The 14,094-nt window shown below is 34.5% G+C and overlaps 1 protein-coding gene across 2 annotated transcripts in view; it reads right to left on the bottom strand.

Annotated features, from left to right (window-relative positions):
* LOC106067472 (uncharacterized) overlaps positions 1 to 14,094 on the bottom strand; it is an 86,349-nt gene that overhangs the window by 51,329 nt on the left and 20,926 nt on the right. For both annotated transcript variants that reach the window (XM_056003730.1, XM_056003729.1), the window contains exons 7-13: positions 11,321 to 11,490; positions 10,133 to 10,268; positions 9,111 to 9,235; positions 8,006 to 8,248; positions 7,260 to 7,529; positions 6,580 to 6,694; positions 5,689 to 5,828 (exon numbers count right to left, since the gene is read on the bottom strand). In XM_056003730.1, the coding sequence (XP_055859705.1) occupies positions 5,689 to 5,828; positions 6,580 to 6,694; positions 7,260 to 7,529; positions 8,006 to 8,248; positions 9,111 to 9,235; positions 10,133 to 10,268; positions 11,321 to 11,490 (1,199 nt within the window). The remainder of the gene's footprint in view (positions 1 to 5,688; positions 5,829 to 6,579; positions 6,695 to 7,259; positions 7,530 to 8,005; positions 8,249 to 9,110; positions 9,236 to 10,132; positions 10,269 to 11,320; positions 11,491 to 14,094) is intronic.

Raw genomic sequence — 14,094 nt, 5'->3', positions numbered from 1 at the left:
CATGCTCTAATAGCACTAGGGAAGAAGGAGTATTTGTACAAATTTGTCCTAGCATATGGGACGAGGAATGTGCCTTTATCTTTGTGTCTTTCAGAGTATTTTATTAAATTTTGTTTTTGTATTTGAAGATTATGGTTCAGTGTTTTATGTATGATTGCTACTTTACTTTTGAGCCTTCTGTCCTGAAGGCTTTCTAAATTTAGTGATTTTACTAAAGGTGTTACTCTAGTCAAATGTGAATATTCGTTTGTTATGAATCTCACTGCTCTATTTTGTGTCTGTTCCAGTTTCTTAATGTTTTCTTGAGTTGAGGGGTCCCAAACGGAGGATGCATATTCTATTATTGGCCTAACCAAGGTTAAGTAACATTTTAGTTTTATGTTCTTATTTGATTTATAGAAATTTCTTTTAATAAATCCTAATGCTTTGTTTGATTTTTTTGTAGTTTCATCAATATGTGGATTCCATGATAGTTTTTCATTTATTATAACACCTAGGTATTTTGCGTTTTTAGTCTGTGATACTGGTTTGCCATGAATAAGATAAGTGGAATTAATTTGTTTTAGTTTTTTTGTTACTCTTAACAACTGACATTTTTCTGGGTGGAAAGACATGCTCCAATTTGATTCCCATTTCTGTAATTCATCTAATTCTCTTTGTAAAATATCTGTGTCTTGTGTTGTTTTTATTGTTCTATATATTATGCAATCGTCTGCAAATAATCTGACTTTTGTTCCTGAACTAATGCAATTTGGTAAATCATTTATGTAAATTAAAAATAGTAGTGGACCCAAGACTGTACCTTGAGGTACACCTGAGTTTACTGTTATCGGTGTTGATTTAGAGCCATTTATTATTACAGTTTGTTCTCTCCCTATCAGAAAGTCTTTAATCCACTGATGCAGTGGATCATTAATGCCGAAATATTTTAATTTTTTAAGCAAACTATGGTGGTGAACTTTGTCAAAAGCCTTAGAAAAATCTAGTAAGATAGCATCTATTTGTTCACTATTATCTAAACCTTTTGAAAAATCATCAATTAGTCCTATTAGTTGTGTTTCACATGATCTATATTTCCTAAAGCCATGTTGGTATGGTGTGAGGACATTATGTTTGTCTAAGTGGTTTATGATGTTGCTACATATTATGTGTTCTAGGATTTTACATGTGATGCTGGTAAGTGATACTGGTCTGTAGTTCCCTGGGTCAGATTTTTCTCCTTTTTTAAATAGGGGGGTGACATTAGCTTCTTTCCAGTCCTTTGGTACTCTGCCCTGGTTAAGTGAAGCCTGAAAGAGTATTTTGAACACTGGGGCTAGCTCATTACTTAGTTCTTTGAGTAATCTAGCTGGAATACCATCAGGTCCAGAAGCTTTATTTGGTTTGGTGTTGGCTAATAGTTTTTGAATTCCATTTTCTTGTACTACTATATCTTCTATGTTGTCTACTTGGTTCAAATTCAGTAATATGTCTTTGTCTCCTGGGGCTGAGAATGCTGATGCAAAGTATTTGTTTAGAATGTTTGCTTTAGTTTCATTATCATTATGCATTATGTTATGTTCATCTTTTAATGGCGCTACGCCTGTTGTTTCCATTTTCTTAGACTTAATGTATGACCATAGGTTTTTGTTGTTATCTTTAGATATTACATTGTTTATGTATTCACTCTGCAGCTGTCTGCTTACTTTTTGGGTTAAGTGTTTAATTTTTATATACTTTTTGTAAACTCTTTCTGCATTAGTTTCTTTAAATTTTCTATAGAGGTTTTCCTTCTGTTTACAAAGCTTCTTTAGTCTATTATTAAACCAGCATTTATTTATTTTGTTTGATGTGTATTTAGTTGGTATATGATTTTCTATTATGCTTTTAAGATGGTTTTTAATGAAATTCCAGAGGTCATCGACTGGTTGGTTAATGTCTTTTTCTAATAAGAATGTTTGTTGAAAGTTTAGTGCAGCTTGGTGTAGTTGTGTTAGGTTACATTTATTCCAGAGTAAGATTTTTCTTTTGGGTTTTGTATTGGCTACTGCTTTTATCTGACTGTATTTTTATGATCTCATGGTCTGATAGACCAGGGATAATTTCATAATCAACTACTAATCCAGGTCTGTTGGTTAAGAAGAGATCTAATGTGTTGTTTAATCTAGTTGGCTTTTTAATGATTTGATCTAAACTTAGGTTGTGTAAAGTTTCTATGAAAAGCTCATTTATGTCCTTAAGGTTTTGGTGTTTATCTATGGTTAGTGTTTTCCAATTTATATCAGGTAGGTTGAAATCACCCATAATCCAAAAAACTGCATTTTTATTTGTCTCTTTAAGTGTAGTAATCTGATTACATAGTTCCTGCATGTATTCTAAACTAGAATTTGGTGGTCTGTAAATGCTGCCTATTATTAGGGATGTTGAGGTGGTATTAATTTTACAAAATGTTGATTCTACATTTTTTGAGTTAGGTAAGGTAATTTCTTCTGCTATAAGAGTGTTTTTTATTGCTAAAAGAACTCCTCCATGATTATCAGCCCTATCTTTTCTAAAAATTTCATAATTACTATTGAAAATTTCTGCATTATAAATTTCAGGATGCAGCCAAGTTTCTGTTCCTGCAATTATGTCTGATTTCTCACATTCTAATAAAATTTCTAGGTCTGCTGTTTTGTTCCTAATGCTTTGAAAATTTATAACTAAGGTTTTAAGGTATTTTGGTATTACTTCTTTAGTAGGTTTGTTTAGTGAGGCTGTTGTATTAATTTTAGTAGATTTAGGTTTAACAGGAGTGGATCTGGCTAGTGGTTGGTGAGTTTGGTTCGGGATGGTGTTTAGGATGTTGTATGGGTTAGAAGTGTCCGCATCAAAGGAATCAAACAGTCCTGATGTAAACTGAGGTAACCCACACGGTACACAGTGCCATGATGCGTCTTTGTTGCCTAAGGCATAATACATAGGTGTATTCATATGGAGACATGATGCATGGTACCATTCATCGCAGGTGTCACATTGAATGGCTTTCTGTTTCAGGGTGCATATTTTTTTGCAGATGTTGCATCTATCTTTAGATCTAGGCCCTGGATTTGACTCTACATCTCCTGCCATTAATATTAACAGTGATAGGTATTTATTTCTGCTGTGTCTGATTGAGAACTTCCATTTGTGATGGGTAATCTTCTTTAATGTTATAGACAATATAGATGTGTATGTTAGGTTATTTTTGAAGTTGCATTGTTCTAAAGTGTGATGATTGATTATGACTGTTGTTTCCTTTTTAAGTTTAGTGTTGACAAAGGTAGATCTAGTTCTGTGTTCAGCTAGTGTGCATTTGGTGATTATTAGGATAAATAGCCAGAGCAATTTCATGATGACTGTCCTTGATTTTAGTTTTTAAAGGAGTCTAGTCTAAATCTAGTTTAAGGTTTACAATGCCTAAGTTAAGTCTAAATCTAAAGTGAAAGCTAGTTTACAATGACAATTAAATCAAATCAAATGGTTTATTAAATTCAAAATGTGGACCTAGACTAGATCTAGATTCTAGATCTAATTCTAGATCAATATATTTACGTGTATAACTAACTACATAGAATATTACTATTAGTTATTATTAGTAGTATTAGTAGATGATTAGTAGATCTAAAGCCTTAATTAAAGTCTAAGTCTAACACTAGACAGACTAGATCTAAAATCTTAGGATATAATAATAAATATAGACTAGATCTAGATCTAATAAATTATAAGGATTAGTGAGACAAAATAGTCCTAAGCTAAGAATTGTTAATTTGAATTAATTAGTAGAAAAAATGCTGAATTAAGTTAAATATATAATTTAAAGATATTAGTTTATTAGTTAAATAGCTTTTTTAATGAATTTGGTGTAACGCTGTTTGTATATAAACCTATTAACTGATCTTCACATATATCAATAGTAAGCATTGTGGGTATACATGTTCTTTATGCTTTGTTATGTATCACTATTTAGGATACTTTTCATCATTTTAAACTTAACTCTAATTGTGATGATATTTGATGACATAATATTCATTTTGATATGTATAGTTTATTTACAAAACCTACATTTACATTAATTTATTTAAAACATTGTCCTGGTTACTGATTGTTAAATTATGAAACACAAAAAATGAAACACAAGAAATATAGTTCTAATAGATTTTTGTCTAATTCAATATTGTTCTAATAAAGATTTAAATTACATGATGAGATAAAAATATTTAACAGTAAAAAATCAAAATGGCAACTTTTATGTAACAAAATAATTGCAACCAATACAAAGTTTAGAACTAAACTATGTGTCTGCTTAAAACAGAATTGTAAAGTTAACCATAAGACAGAAATAGGACAAATTATATCAGTGTCACTTATAATGATACTACATGAAATTTTTTGTTGGTAAGAAAGTGTTAGATCACTCTTGTTTTATATATATACTTAAAGGGTTTGAATGGATTACAAAGAATGGATTCAATGAAAATGATGCCACACATATTGTAAGTAAGTTAAGTTAATTTTTCATTTGGCTTTTAATTAATAGTTATGTCTAGCATCCAGTAACATGAGTTAGGGTATATTGTGTAGTAACTATAGATTATAATTGACATCAGAATTGGAAGTGAAAAGCTGACAGTATCAGTAGTTTTAAATACCTTGGAGCTATCATTTCTGAAGTAGAACCCAAACCTGAACTACTGGATAGAATTGAAGAGTGCACAACAGCACTTGCAAAGCTCAATAAAAATTTGGAAAGTCAAAGGTATAGCCCTCAACACTAAAACCAGACTGATGAACATGGTCATGGTGACATTATTGTCTGCTTGCAAATCTTGGATGTTAATTGCAGAACTAGACAAGAGGATCCAAGCAATGGAACTGAGATGATATAGATCCTAGGTATCACCTACAAAGTCTGCATCACAAATGAGGAGATTCGTAACAGGGTAGCAATGTCAATTTGGCCTCATGATGAACTAAAGACAACTGTCAAAAAAATGCAAGCTATAATGTTATGGCCCTATCACAAGGTCGTCAAGGCTTGCAAAGATCTTCCTTTAGGAAACAGGACAAGAAAAAAGAAGAAAATGCAGACTAAGAAAGTGATGGGAAGACAACATAGAAAGAGCAAACAGGTTTATCACTGGAAGAGATTATTACTTAAGACAAAAGAAAGAAATGGAGGAAAGATGGTCAACAGATCATGTGTGATCACCCAATGGTTCAACAGACAAAGAGATAAATGAAGTTGATCTATTGATTACAATTTTTATGTATAAAGATGAATTAAAGATATACAAATGTACATGTTAGCCTAACTATTTGTTATAGGATATGTAGTTTTGCAAGTCTGTGTTGCCATTAGATGCAGATGAAGATGCTCTCTTTTATTAGAGAGCAGTCTTTTTTTGGGGGGGTCTGAAAGCCAGTAGCTGCCTAATGTTTTAATCTTTGCTAGTAAGAATAAGCTTACAAGTAAGTTTGGATCACATTCCTTATAGGTGAAAGGGAAAAACAGATTACATGTGGATTGCAATCATCCGTCGTCGTATGTGATGTGTCCCAACCAGCATAGCTCAACACACAGAAATATATTCAGACATTATCTTTTTTATGTGTATTTACTGTATTTATTTTACTGTGTATTTATTGCTTCAATTTAAAGTGTAGGTATAAAAATATAATTGTACTTACAAGTGATTAAATAGTAGTTATCTGCACGGATGATCTGCCCATTGATATTAATCTGACAAGAGTACAAGCCCTTGTCACTATCAGCTAATGACAGCAAAGGTAATGTCTGTGAATTGGATAACACAGAGTAACCAGAGACCCTGAAATTATAGTTGGAAAAAAAAATATTATAAATGGCTGCCTGGTTATAAAGCTTGGGCTCCAGAATGACATCTCAATGGTCAAAGTTTGAGCCCAGTCCTCCACCACGCATTGACAATGACATTTAAAACTTACATTATTTACTCAAGAATTGTTTCTATTTCTGCCTTTTTTAAAACAAAAATTGTATAGTACACCAGCAAAACACATTTATTTCTAAGAAGATAAAAAATTTTATCAATCATAATAATGCCAAATTTGGTGATTTACTTTTGCCAGGTAAACATCACAGTTATGTGGATTAGGCAGCATCCTAAAATCTTCACAGAAATTCAAAACCAAGACCCATCAGTTTTGAAACCAAGTGTTCAGCCGCTTCGCCCTCAATAAAGAGAATATTGGTATGAAATTCTTTTCACCCTTTAAGTTATACTAATACATTTAGGCTTACTTATGAATTGACAAAGCAATGATTAAAAGCTGCACAAATTTATACAAGGTTTTGATTTCAGAGCCTTGGATGAGCACACTAAGTGTGACATTTGTTCCTATTCTGGTGTCATCATCATAATTCTTGAACCAGTACATAGGGCCAGTAATATCCTGGATATGTGTAGAACTGATCTGATGTAGGTGGCCCTGCTGATACTGCCAGTGCAGTAGTTCTGTCTGTAAATGACTTAGCAGAGTTTAAATCTCTAACATACTCTATGCAACATGTTAAAGTTTATATTGTAGAAAGAACTTTACTTGTATATATTCCAAGTATATGTAACGCCTGCTGGTGGATTTTTCATGGAGCAGTCCAGTTTCAGTTGCTGACCAATAGTTTGTGACAGATTGCTTGCAGTAATGTACAGCTGATCTAAAAACATTTTAAAATATTGAAATTAATTAAAGTTTTGTCAAATGTTCAAATTGCAGAAGGGAAAAGCTATGTTATCTCTCTAAAAAAAAATAAGTATATACAATTAAGTAAGTTCCCCATTCAGACTTCAGACCATATGATCTATGGGGTAGATGATGTAAATGTCATCTGTTTCTATGGCCCACAGTTAATGAGGGTGTAATGTGTCCAAAACAACCACCAACAGCCTTTACTTTCTCCAACTAATGTCAGGTACCCATTAGAGCTGGGTGGACTTACAGGTGCCCTAAGATCCTGAAAATTAAAATTCCAGTCTTCACCAGCATTCAAACCTGGAGCCCCCGGTTCAAAAGCCAACAACTTTACCATTCAGCCACCACACCACCAGTATTACAGAACTATAGGCTGGATATGGTTAGAGGGTAGGAGAGAATGAACATTAAAGATTAATTGAAAATATAAATTTAAATAAAATATATAAATATAAATAATTTAATCCAGTCTGATCTTGATTAAAAAAAAAATACTGAATGTTTAAATTTTTTTTTCAAAGAAGGCTTACTTAATCCAGGCACGTAGAGAGAGTTGCTTTGCATTGATTCACCAAAAGCATTTGTGGTTGTGCAAGTGTAAAAAGCTCCATTCTTTCCAATCTTGGTAACAAATGTAACAGTACCATTGCCAGGTTTTTCAAACACTCGCATCCCATCACGATATAACGAGAACGTCTCCCCTGACTCTGTACTGGAGCATGTAAATTTGGTGACGTCTTTGTTTCTGAGGAAAGTGTCTCCCCTATCCATTGTCAAGGTCGGCGTCACTGGTAGAGACGCTAAATATCAATAAAAAAAACCAAAAGCATGAAACGGTTGGTAGGAAGATTATTTATGATTCCCTAACAGAAAACAGGAATAGCATGTAATATAGCATGTAAAACCTTAATAAAACCGTTGAGTAAAGGAAAAAGTAAAGGTACCACCTTTCAGACCTTGCAATCTATGGGAGAAAATGATATCAAATTAAGATATAAAGCCAAGGATTAACAAAACTGTCTTGTGGCTAGCTCAATGACCAACTGCCCTTACTTCCACAACATTTATACATTAGAGTTGGCTGAACTAAGAAGAATCTGAAAAAATTCAGAAAGGTGAAATCCTAATCTTCACAGGGATTAATACTCGATAACCCTGTTTAGGAAGCCAACCCTTTAAGCACTCACCCTCTGGTGTCATCATGACATGTAATGTGTTTCAAAATGTTACAAGACTGCATTTCAAGGCTAGATCTCTAGGCTTGACAAATACTTACAAAATACAGTATAATAGGCGCTTGAGATTTTGAATGTGTAATAGGTCACAACACATTTATACAAGTTTTTTATCTCAGAGCTTCGGATGAACACACTGAGTGTATTGTTTGTTCCTATACTGGTGACATCATCATAGTTCTTGAACCAGTTGATGGGGCCATTAATATCCTGGATACACTGTAAAGCGTAGAACTGATTTGGTATAGGTGGCACTGTTGACACTGGTAGTACAGTTGGTTCATCTGTAAATGAATATTTAATGGAAGTAATATCTTAAAGATAGGATAAATTGGCTATAAAAGTTTATGAAATGATGTTAATGATTACCGCAATGATGTCTATTAGATGTGACTAGAGTTGCCTAATATATGCACCAACATGTACTGGTCGACTTTGACAGGAGGAGCATAGAGGAGCAGACAATTCTATGTATTAATTTTTAAACCTCTTTGTAGTGTTGTGTAATAAAAAAAAATAATTAAAAAACCGGTTGCCATGAGTAGATCATACAGGCAGTGTAAAGCTGACTGGACAACATATAGATTCAAAATAGAATGGCAGAACTTAACACTGCTTCTGATGGGGAGAATGGCAAAACTTATTTACTCTTATATCTTAGCTTATTATCTTATATATGACTGACGTTACTTCAAAAAAAGAAGATAATTATGTCCAACGTATCTCATGTGTCATCTAATCATGCATGTTAATCAATGACCTAAACTCTGCTAAGTCGTTGGTTTTCCTGGCTGATTCAGACAACCCATTCCATTCTCTAATGGCGTTAGGGAAGAAGGAGCTTTTGTACGCATTTGTTCTAGTGTATACCACCAGAGTGCACCTAAAGCACATCCAATGATAAACTATGATGATGATGTGGTGTGTTGGAATCACTTCACCAACGGATGGACTAACTTCTTTATCCGAGTTCTCAATTTTTTCCCCACTAAGCTGCATCAAAGTTTACAAGCTAAATAACGTTTAAGTTTGAAATATCATTAATTAATTCAGAGACATTAAACACTCTAAATGCATTTTTATGATGGTAACCGACTGATTATTTTACAAAGGATGTCTACTTTAATTAAAGGTAAGTCTACTCACCAAAAAACGTGATAGTGTTGTAAGGACTGAATTGTGACGTGCTGGTCAGTGATGACACGGTGCAGTTAAAAGACCCAGTGATACCATGAGGGATCGGGAACACGCAGTCAGCATCTTCAGCATATCTGGAAGCAGAGTAAAATCTTTGAGTTCCTATGTATATTTAATACGTTCAACTTATGTGCTCTATTTTGTGTCTGTTCCAGTTTCTTAATGTTTTCTTGAGTTGAGGGGTTCTAATCAGAAGATGCATACCGGTATTTTATTATTGGCCTAACCAAGGTTAAATAACATTTTAATTCTATGTTCTTCTATAAATCAAATAGGAACATATGGTTCGAGATGACCGCATCCCTTTCATGAACCATGTGACCAGGGAAAGGATTTTATCCCGTGGCAAGGATGAGAAACTGGCCCTTCACCAACCCCCCTGTCTGGAGTCCCCATGCAACTAGATGATTATTTGATCGCATCCGTTTGGTCATGGGACATGGTCACTTAAGCCAACGCAAGGGGTTCCTCCTTCCCATGCGAGGCCAGAGGCCGAGCCCAAATGGGGCCCTCCATATGCCTATAATGTGCCATTGCTTCCCGTAGGAGAGTCATCACCACCCGTATGACCCCCGCTGGGGAACTGTGCAATGGGTGTAGGATGGGGTAGTAAGCCTTTCTCACATCCCCACCACATGCAAGTACACTTGCTAGAGCATAACTGTGGTAGCCTACAGGGTGCCCTGTTTGCTCTCATTCTTAGCCTTTCCACTTCCCTGGGTGGACGTTTCCACTGGGGTGCCACGCAGAGGCGAAGGTAGCATTTCCTCTGTGCGAAATTTCCAAACTTTTGTTTGGTGCAGTGAAGTGTTGGATACATTTATATTTACTTTAGTAATGGATGGGTGAGAAAAATTGTGTAAAAAAATTTAAACTATAGACTTTTTTTAGACTGTAAAAACTTCTGTTTTATAATTTTTTGTATAGCTCTGTGGCTAACCTATACCTAGGCTACATCATAAGTAACTTACTGTTTTTTGTTGAGATACAGTGAGCAATAAAAAATTTGGTTTGTGTCGAAACTTGTGCTACAGGTTACACTTGTGGAGAAAATCCTGGCCACTGCACTGGCTGTGGCGGATATTGTTGGTGCATTTAGAACCAAATCTGTCAAAAAAAGAAATCGTCATAATAAATTTCTATTTTATAAAATTCATTTTTCATTAAGAAATTACATTTAAGATAAGAAAATATTTTAACTTTCAAGTTTTAAATATAAGATTGTTATTAAACTATAAACTACTGTTTAATGAGATAGTTAATTTGATATTGTTTTGTTGCTATCTTCTTGTTATTGTTCACTATGTTTTTTTTGTATGTAAAGTTGTTGATATCTAGTCACAAAACCGATCTTAATCATGATTATTTTGCACGGTGTAGTGTGTATTGTCATTTATCATATCATAAAACTTCACTTCAATTGGAAGTTCTAAACAAGCAATCTGCGAACTTTTATGTGCACCATTCTTTTTTGTGGACCAGTTGGGATGGGGGGAGGAGAGATATCTGAGAGAAGGTTTCCGTGCTGCACTTTAAATATATATATATATATATATATAGCCTATATATATTGCTCGAGTCTGAATTTGAACTCGGGGTCTTGAGCCTCCATGAAAGAAGGCTGACATGTTAGCCACTGAGCAAAACAGCATCTTATAAAAGTAAAAGTTTCTATAGTCTAAAAAAAAATGCCTATAGCTTAATTTTTTGTACACAAGCTTTCTCACCTTAGCTTAGTACATTTCTATATAAAACAAACGTATTTAATTACAACTAATTGGTTAAATAATTGTTTAATTTTTTAAAATGATTCATGTATTGTTAACAACAATGAATAATTGTGCACAGTTTCAACTTGATCCGATAATGGGAGAAATAACATGTACAAGAGTCCACCCTGACAGACAGATTGGCTGAGTAAGTTAATATTTCAGCATCGATCACATCTTTCTTCAAAGTAATAAATAAGTCTCTGAAGCCATGATACTCTTGTTTGTCGAAGTGCACATATAGCCCTATAACTTTTGGTAAGTCCACATGAATTGATCCAAGGCCTTAGAGTTATGATCCATGTCATTAAAATTTGCTGCTATATGTTCACTGTTTGGCCCTTTCAAAACAGACTTATATAGCATGTGGAATGAATGTTGACTACTTACTATTGACTGTAATTGTAATAGGCAAGCTCTGTGGAGACTCTCCTCTGAAGTTAGAGTAGCTACACGTGTAGCTTCCACCCGTCCTGGTCAGAGACACTTCACTGAAGGTTGTTGTTGTAGAGGTCGCTGCTTGCTGGGCAACCCTAACACCGTTTTTAAACAGCTGCGCCCTGAAAGATTCAATCAAGTTTATAAGCTTATATTTCACAGTATCAAATGGTTTCAAAGCTGTTAGAGCCAGAATGGTGTGTGAGGTCATCTCCCACTGCATCTAAGGTATTCATAAATGGTATGTTTCTAAAAAAAAGACTATAAAACTAGTGCCATCGGATAGCATGCTTGATTGTTGTCTCTAAACATGTCATACAATAAGTATAAGACAAGTGATGAACATATTTAGATTAGTAAAAGCAATTATTAGCAGGGTAGATGATGTAAAGGTCATCTGTTTCTGCGGCCCACAGTTAACGAGGGTTTTATGTAGCCAGCACAAAGACTAACAGATTTTACTTTTCCCCAACTAAAGTCAGGTACCCAACAGAGCTGGGTAGACTCAGAGGCACCTTGGAGATCCCGAAATTAAAAATGTCAGGATTCGAACCAGGAGGACCCCCCTTGTTTGTAGGCAAAGCTATTTATCACTCAGCCATAGCGCCTCCTAATACCAAATGGTGCAGTCTATTTTTTAAATATATTTTAAGGGATACTAAAATAATTATGATTAGATTCCAAACGCCAACCTGGCAGCTGTTTGGTGAATACAGATGTAAGAGCCATTACACTAATTAATGTTTACATATCAGTCGACATTGTCAGACACACATGCCACGCAATGTAAGCTGTTTTTAAACACGTTTCACGCATCACGCAATGCAAGCTGTTTTTAAACATGTTTCACGCATCATGCTACAAGCTGTTTTTAAACATGTTTCACGCTTCACGCAATGCAAGCTGTTTTTAAACATGTTTCACGCATCACGCAATGCAAGCTGTTTTTAAACATGTTTCACGCATCACGCAATGCAAGCTGTTTTTAAACATGTTTCACGCATCACGCAATGCAAGCTGTTTTTAAACATGTTTCACGCATCACGCAATGCAAGCTGTTTTTAAAAGATGTTTCACGCATCATGCAATGCAAGCTGTTTTTAAACATGTTTCACGCATCACGCAATGCAAGCTGTTTTTAAACATGTTTCACGCATCACGCAATGCAAGCTGTTTTTAAACATGCTTCACGCATCACGCATTGCAAGCTGTTTTTAAAACATGTTTCACGCATCACGCAATGCAAGCTGTTTTTAAACATGTTTCACGCATCACGAAATGTAAGCTGTTTTTAAACATGTTTCACGCATCACGCAATGCAAGCTGTTTTTAAACATGTTTCACGCATCACGCAATGCAAGCTGTTTTTAAACATGTTTCACGCATCACGCATTGCAAGCTGTTTTTAAACATGTTTCACGCTTCACGCTGTTTCTTAACATACGTAACGCTAAGTAAACTGTCTTTAAACCTGTCACGCAATTTAAGTTGGATCTATTTCCATAAATGAAGTTTATGGTGTAACCGGTCTACATAATACCAAAGTATTGATAAACAATGTAATTTGAAAAGCTGATGATAGTAACATTTGACATAGTTATCGCGCATTTTTCAGCACCTAGCAGGATCAAATTTCCAAACTACTTCGCTTTTAGCACGACTTAATTGTTATTTTCCATTAGGCTAAAGTGATGTTTGAATACAACGTCATTGACACTTTTTCAAAAGCTCTTGAAATTTCGATTTCATCGTGTTCAATAAAATTGCGAACCAGACTTCACATCTTTCTCTTCTACAATATTTCATTGCTTTTGAAAACTGGGGCTTCGTAATCAAAGAATGAAAATCCTAAGTACATTTCTCTACATATCTATGTTATGGCAGTCAATCTGGCCTACAAAAATTGTCAATAGACTACAGACTAGTATAGAGTCTACAGACCAAAGCACACAATGGAATCTGCTAACATAACATAACATAATATTTTTTATATATTTAATTTTAGAAAACAAAAGTTAATATAAGGTAAAGAACTCCGCACTAACAACTATATATGTCAATAATGTAGATGTTATTTCCCTTATTTTATATCAAACAAAAAATAATCACCTCCAATAATTAATTGACTAACTGGTTATTTTAAAAAATGAATTCATTTTTTTGTTAGGTACAATATAATTGTTTAAAGTTTCAACTTGAATCGAGAATGGGTGTGGGAGAAACTTTTTACCAGACTGACAGAGTGAGTTGATATAAGCTTTGTAAAAATACTTAATAATTGAAGTTGTTTATTTATTCATACAGGGGCGGCCTTAGCAGTGCGCGGGGCATTGTGCGAGCGTCATGCGCGGGGCCCTTAGCCGTAGGGATAGACTATATATATACGTAAACTCATCATGCTAACGGGCTCATCCGTCTCTAACGCTTTATCAATACAGTGTGTCCGCCTTTAAGCCTTATTTTTACTACAAAGCATAGAACATTACGTAGCTACATTACGTAAGTACATTATATACTGTAGTGTACTTGTTGTAATTGTTCTGCAGTAACAGAAGCAAATAAAAAGGAACACACTCTCTCACTCTGAAAATTGAAGCCAAACGGACGTTCTATGAGAACAAAGTGGGCTATAAGAGCTACAGTGGTCCCTACACTTTCGCAGACCCGACCTTTTTGGAAGGGCTATACCACGGGTTTTAAAAAAATTGATTAAAAAAAAATACTCC

This window comes from Biomphalaria glabrata, chromosome 11, assembly GCF_947242115.1.
Source record: "Biomphalaria glabrata chromosome 11, xgBioGlab47.1, whole genome shotgun sequence".
NCBI classification, from domain to species: domain Eukaryota; kingdom Metazoa; phylum Mollusca; class Gastropoda; family Planorbidae; genus Biomphalaria; species Biomphalaria glabrata.
This window is presented reverse-complemented; position numbering and strand designations above follow the sequence as displayed.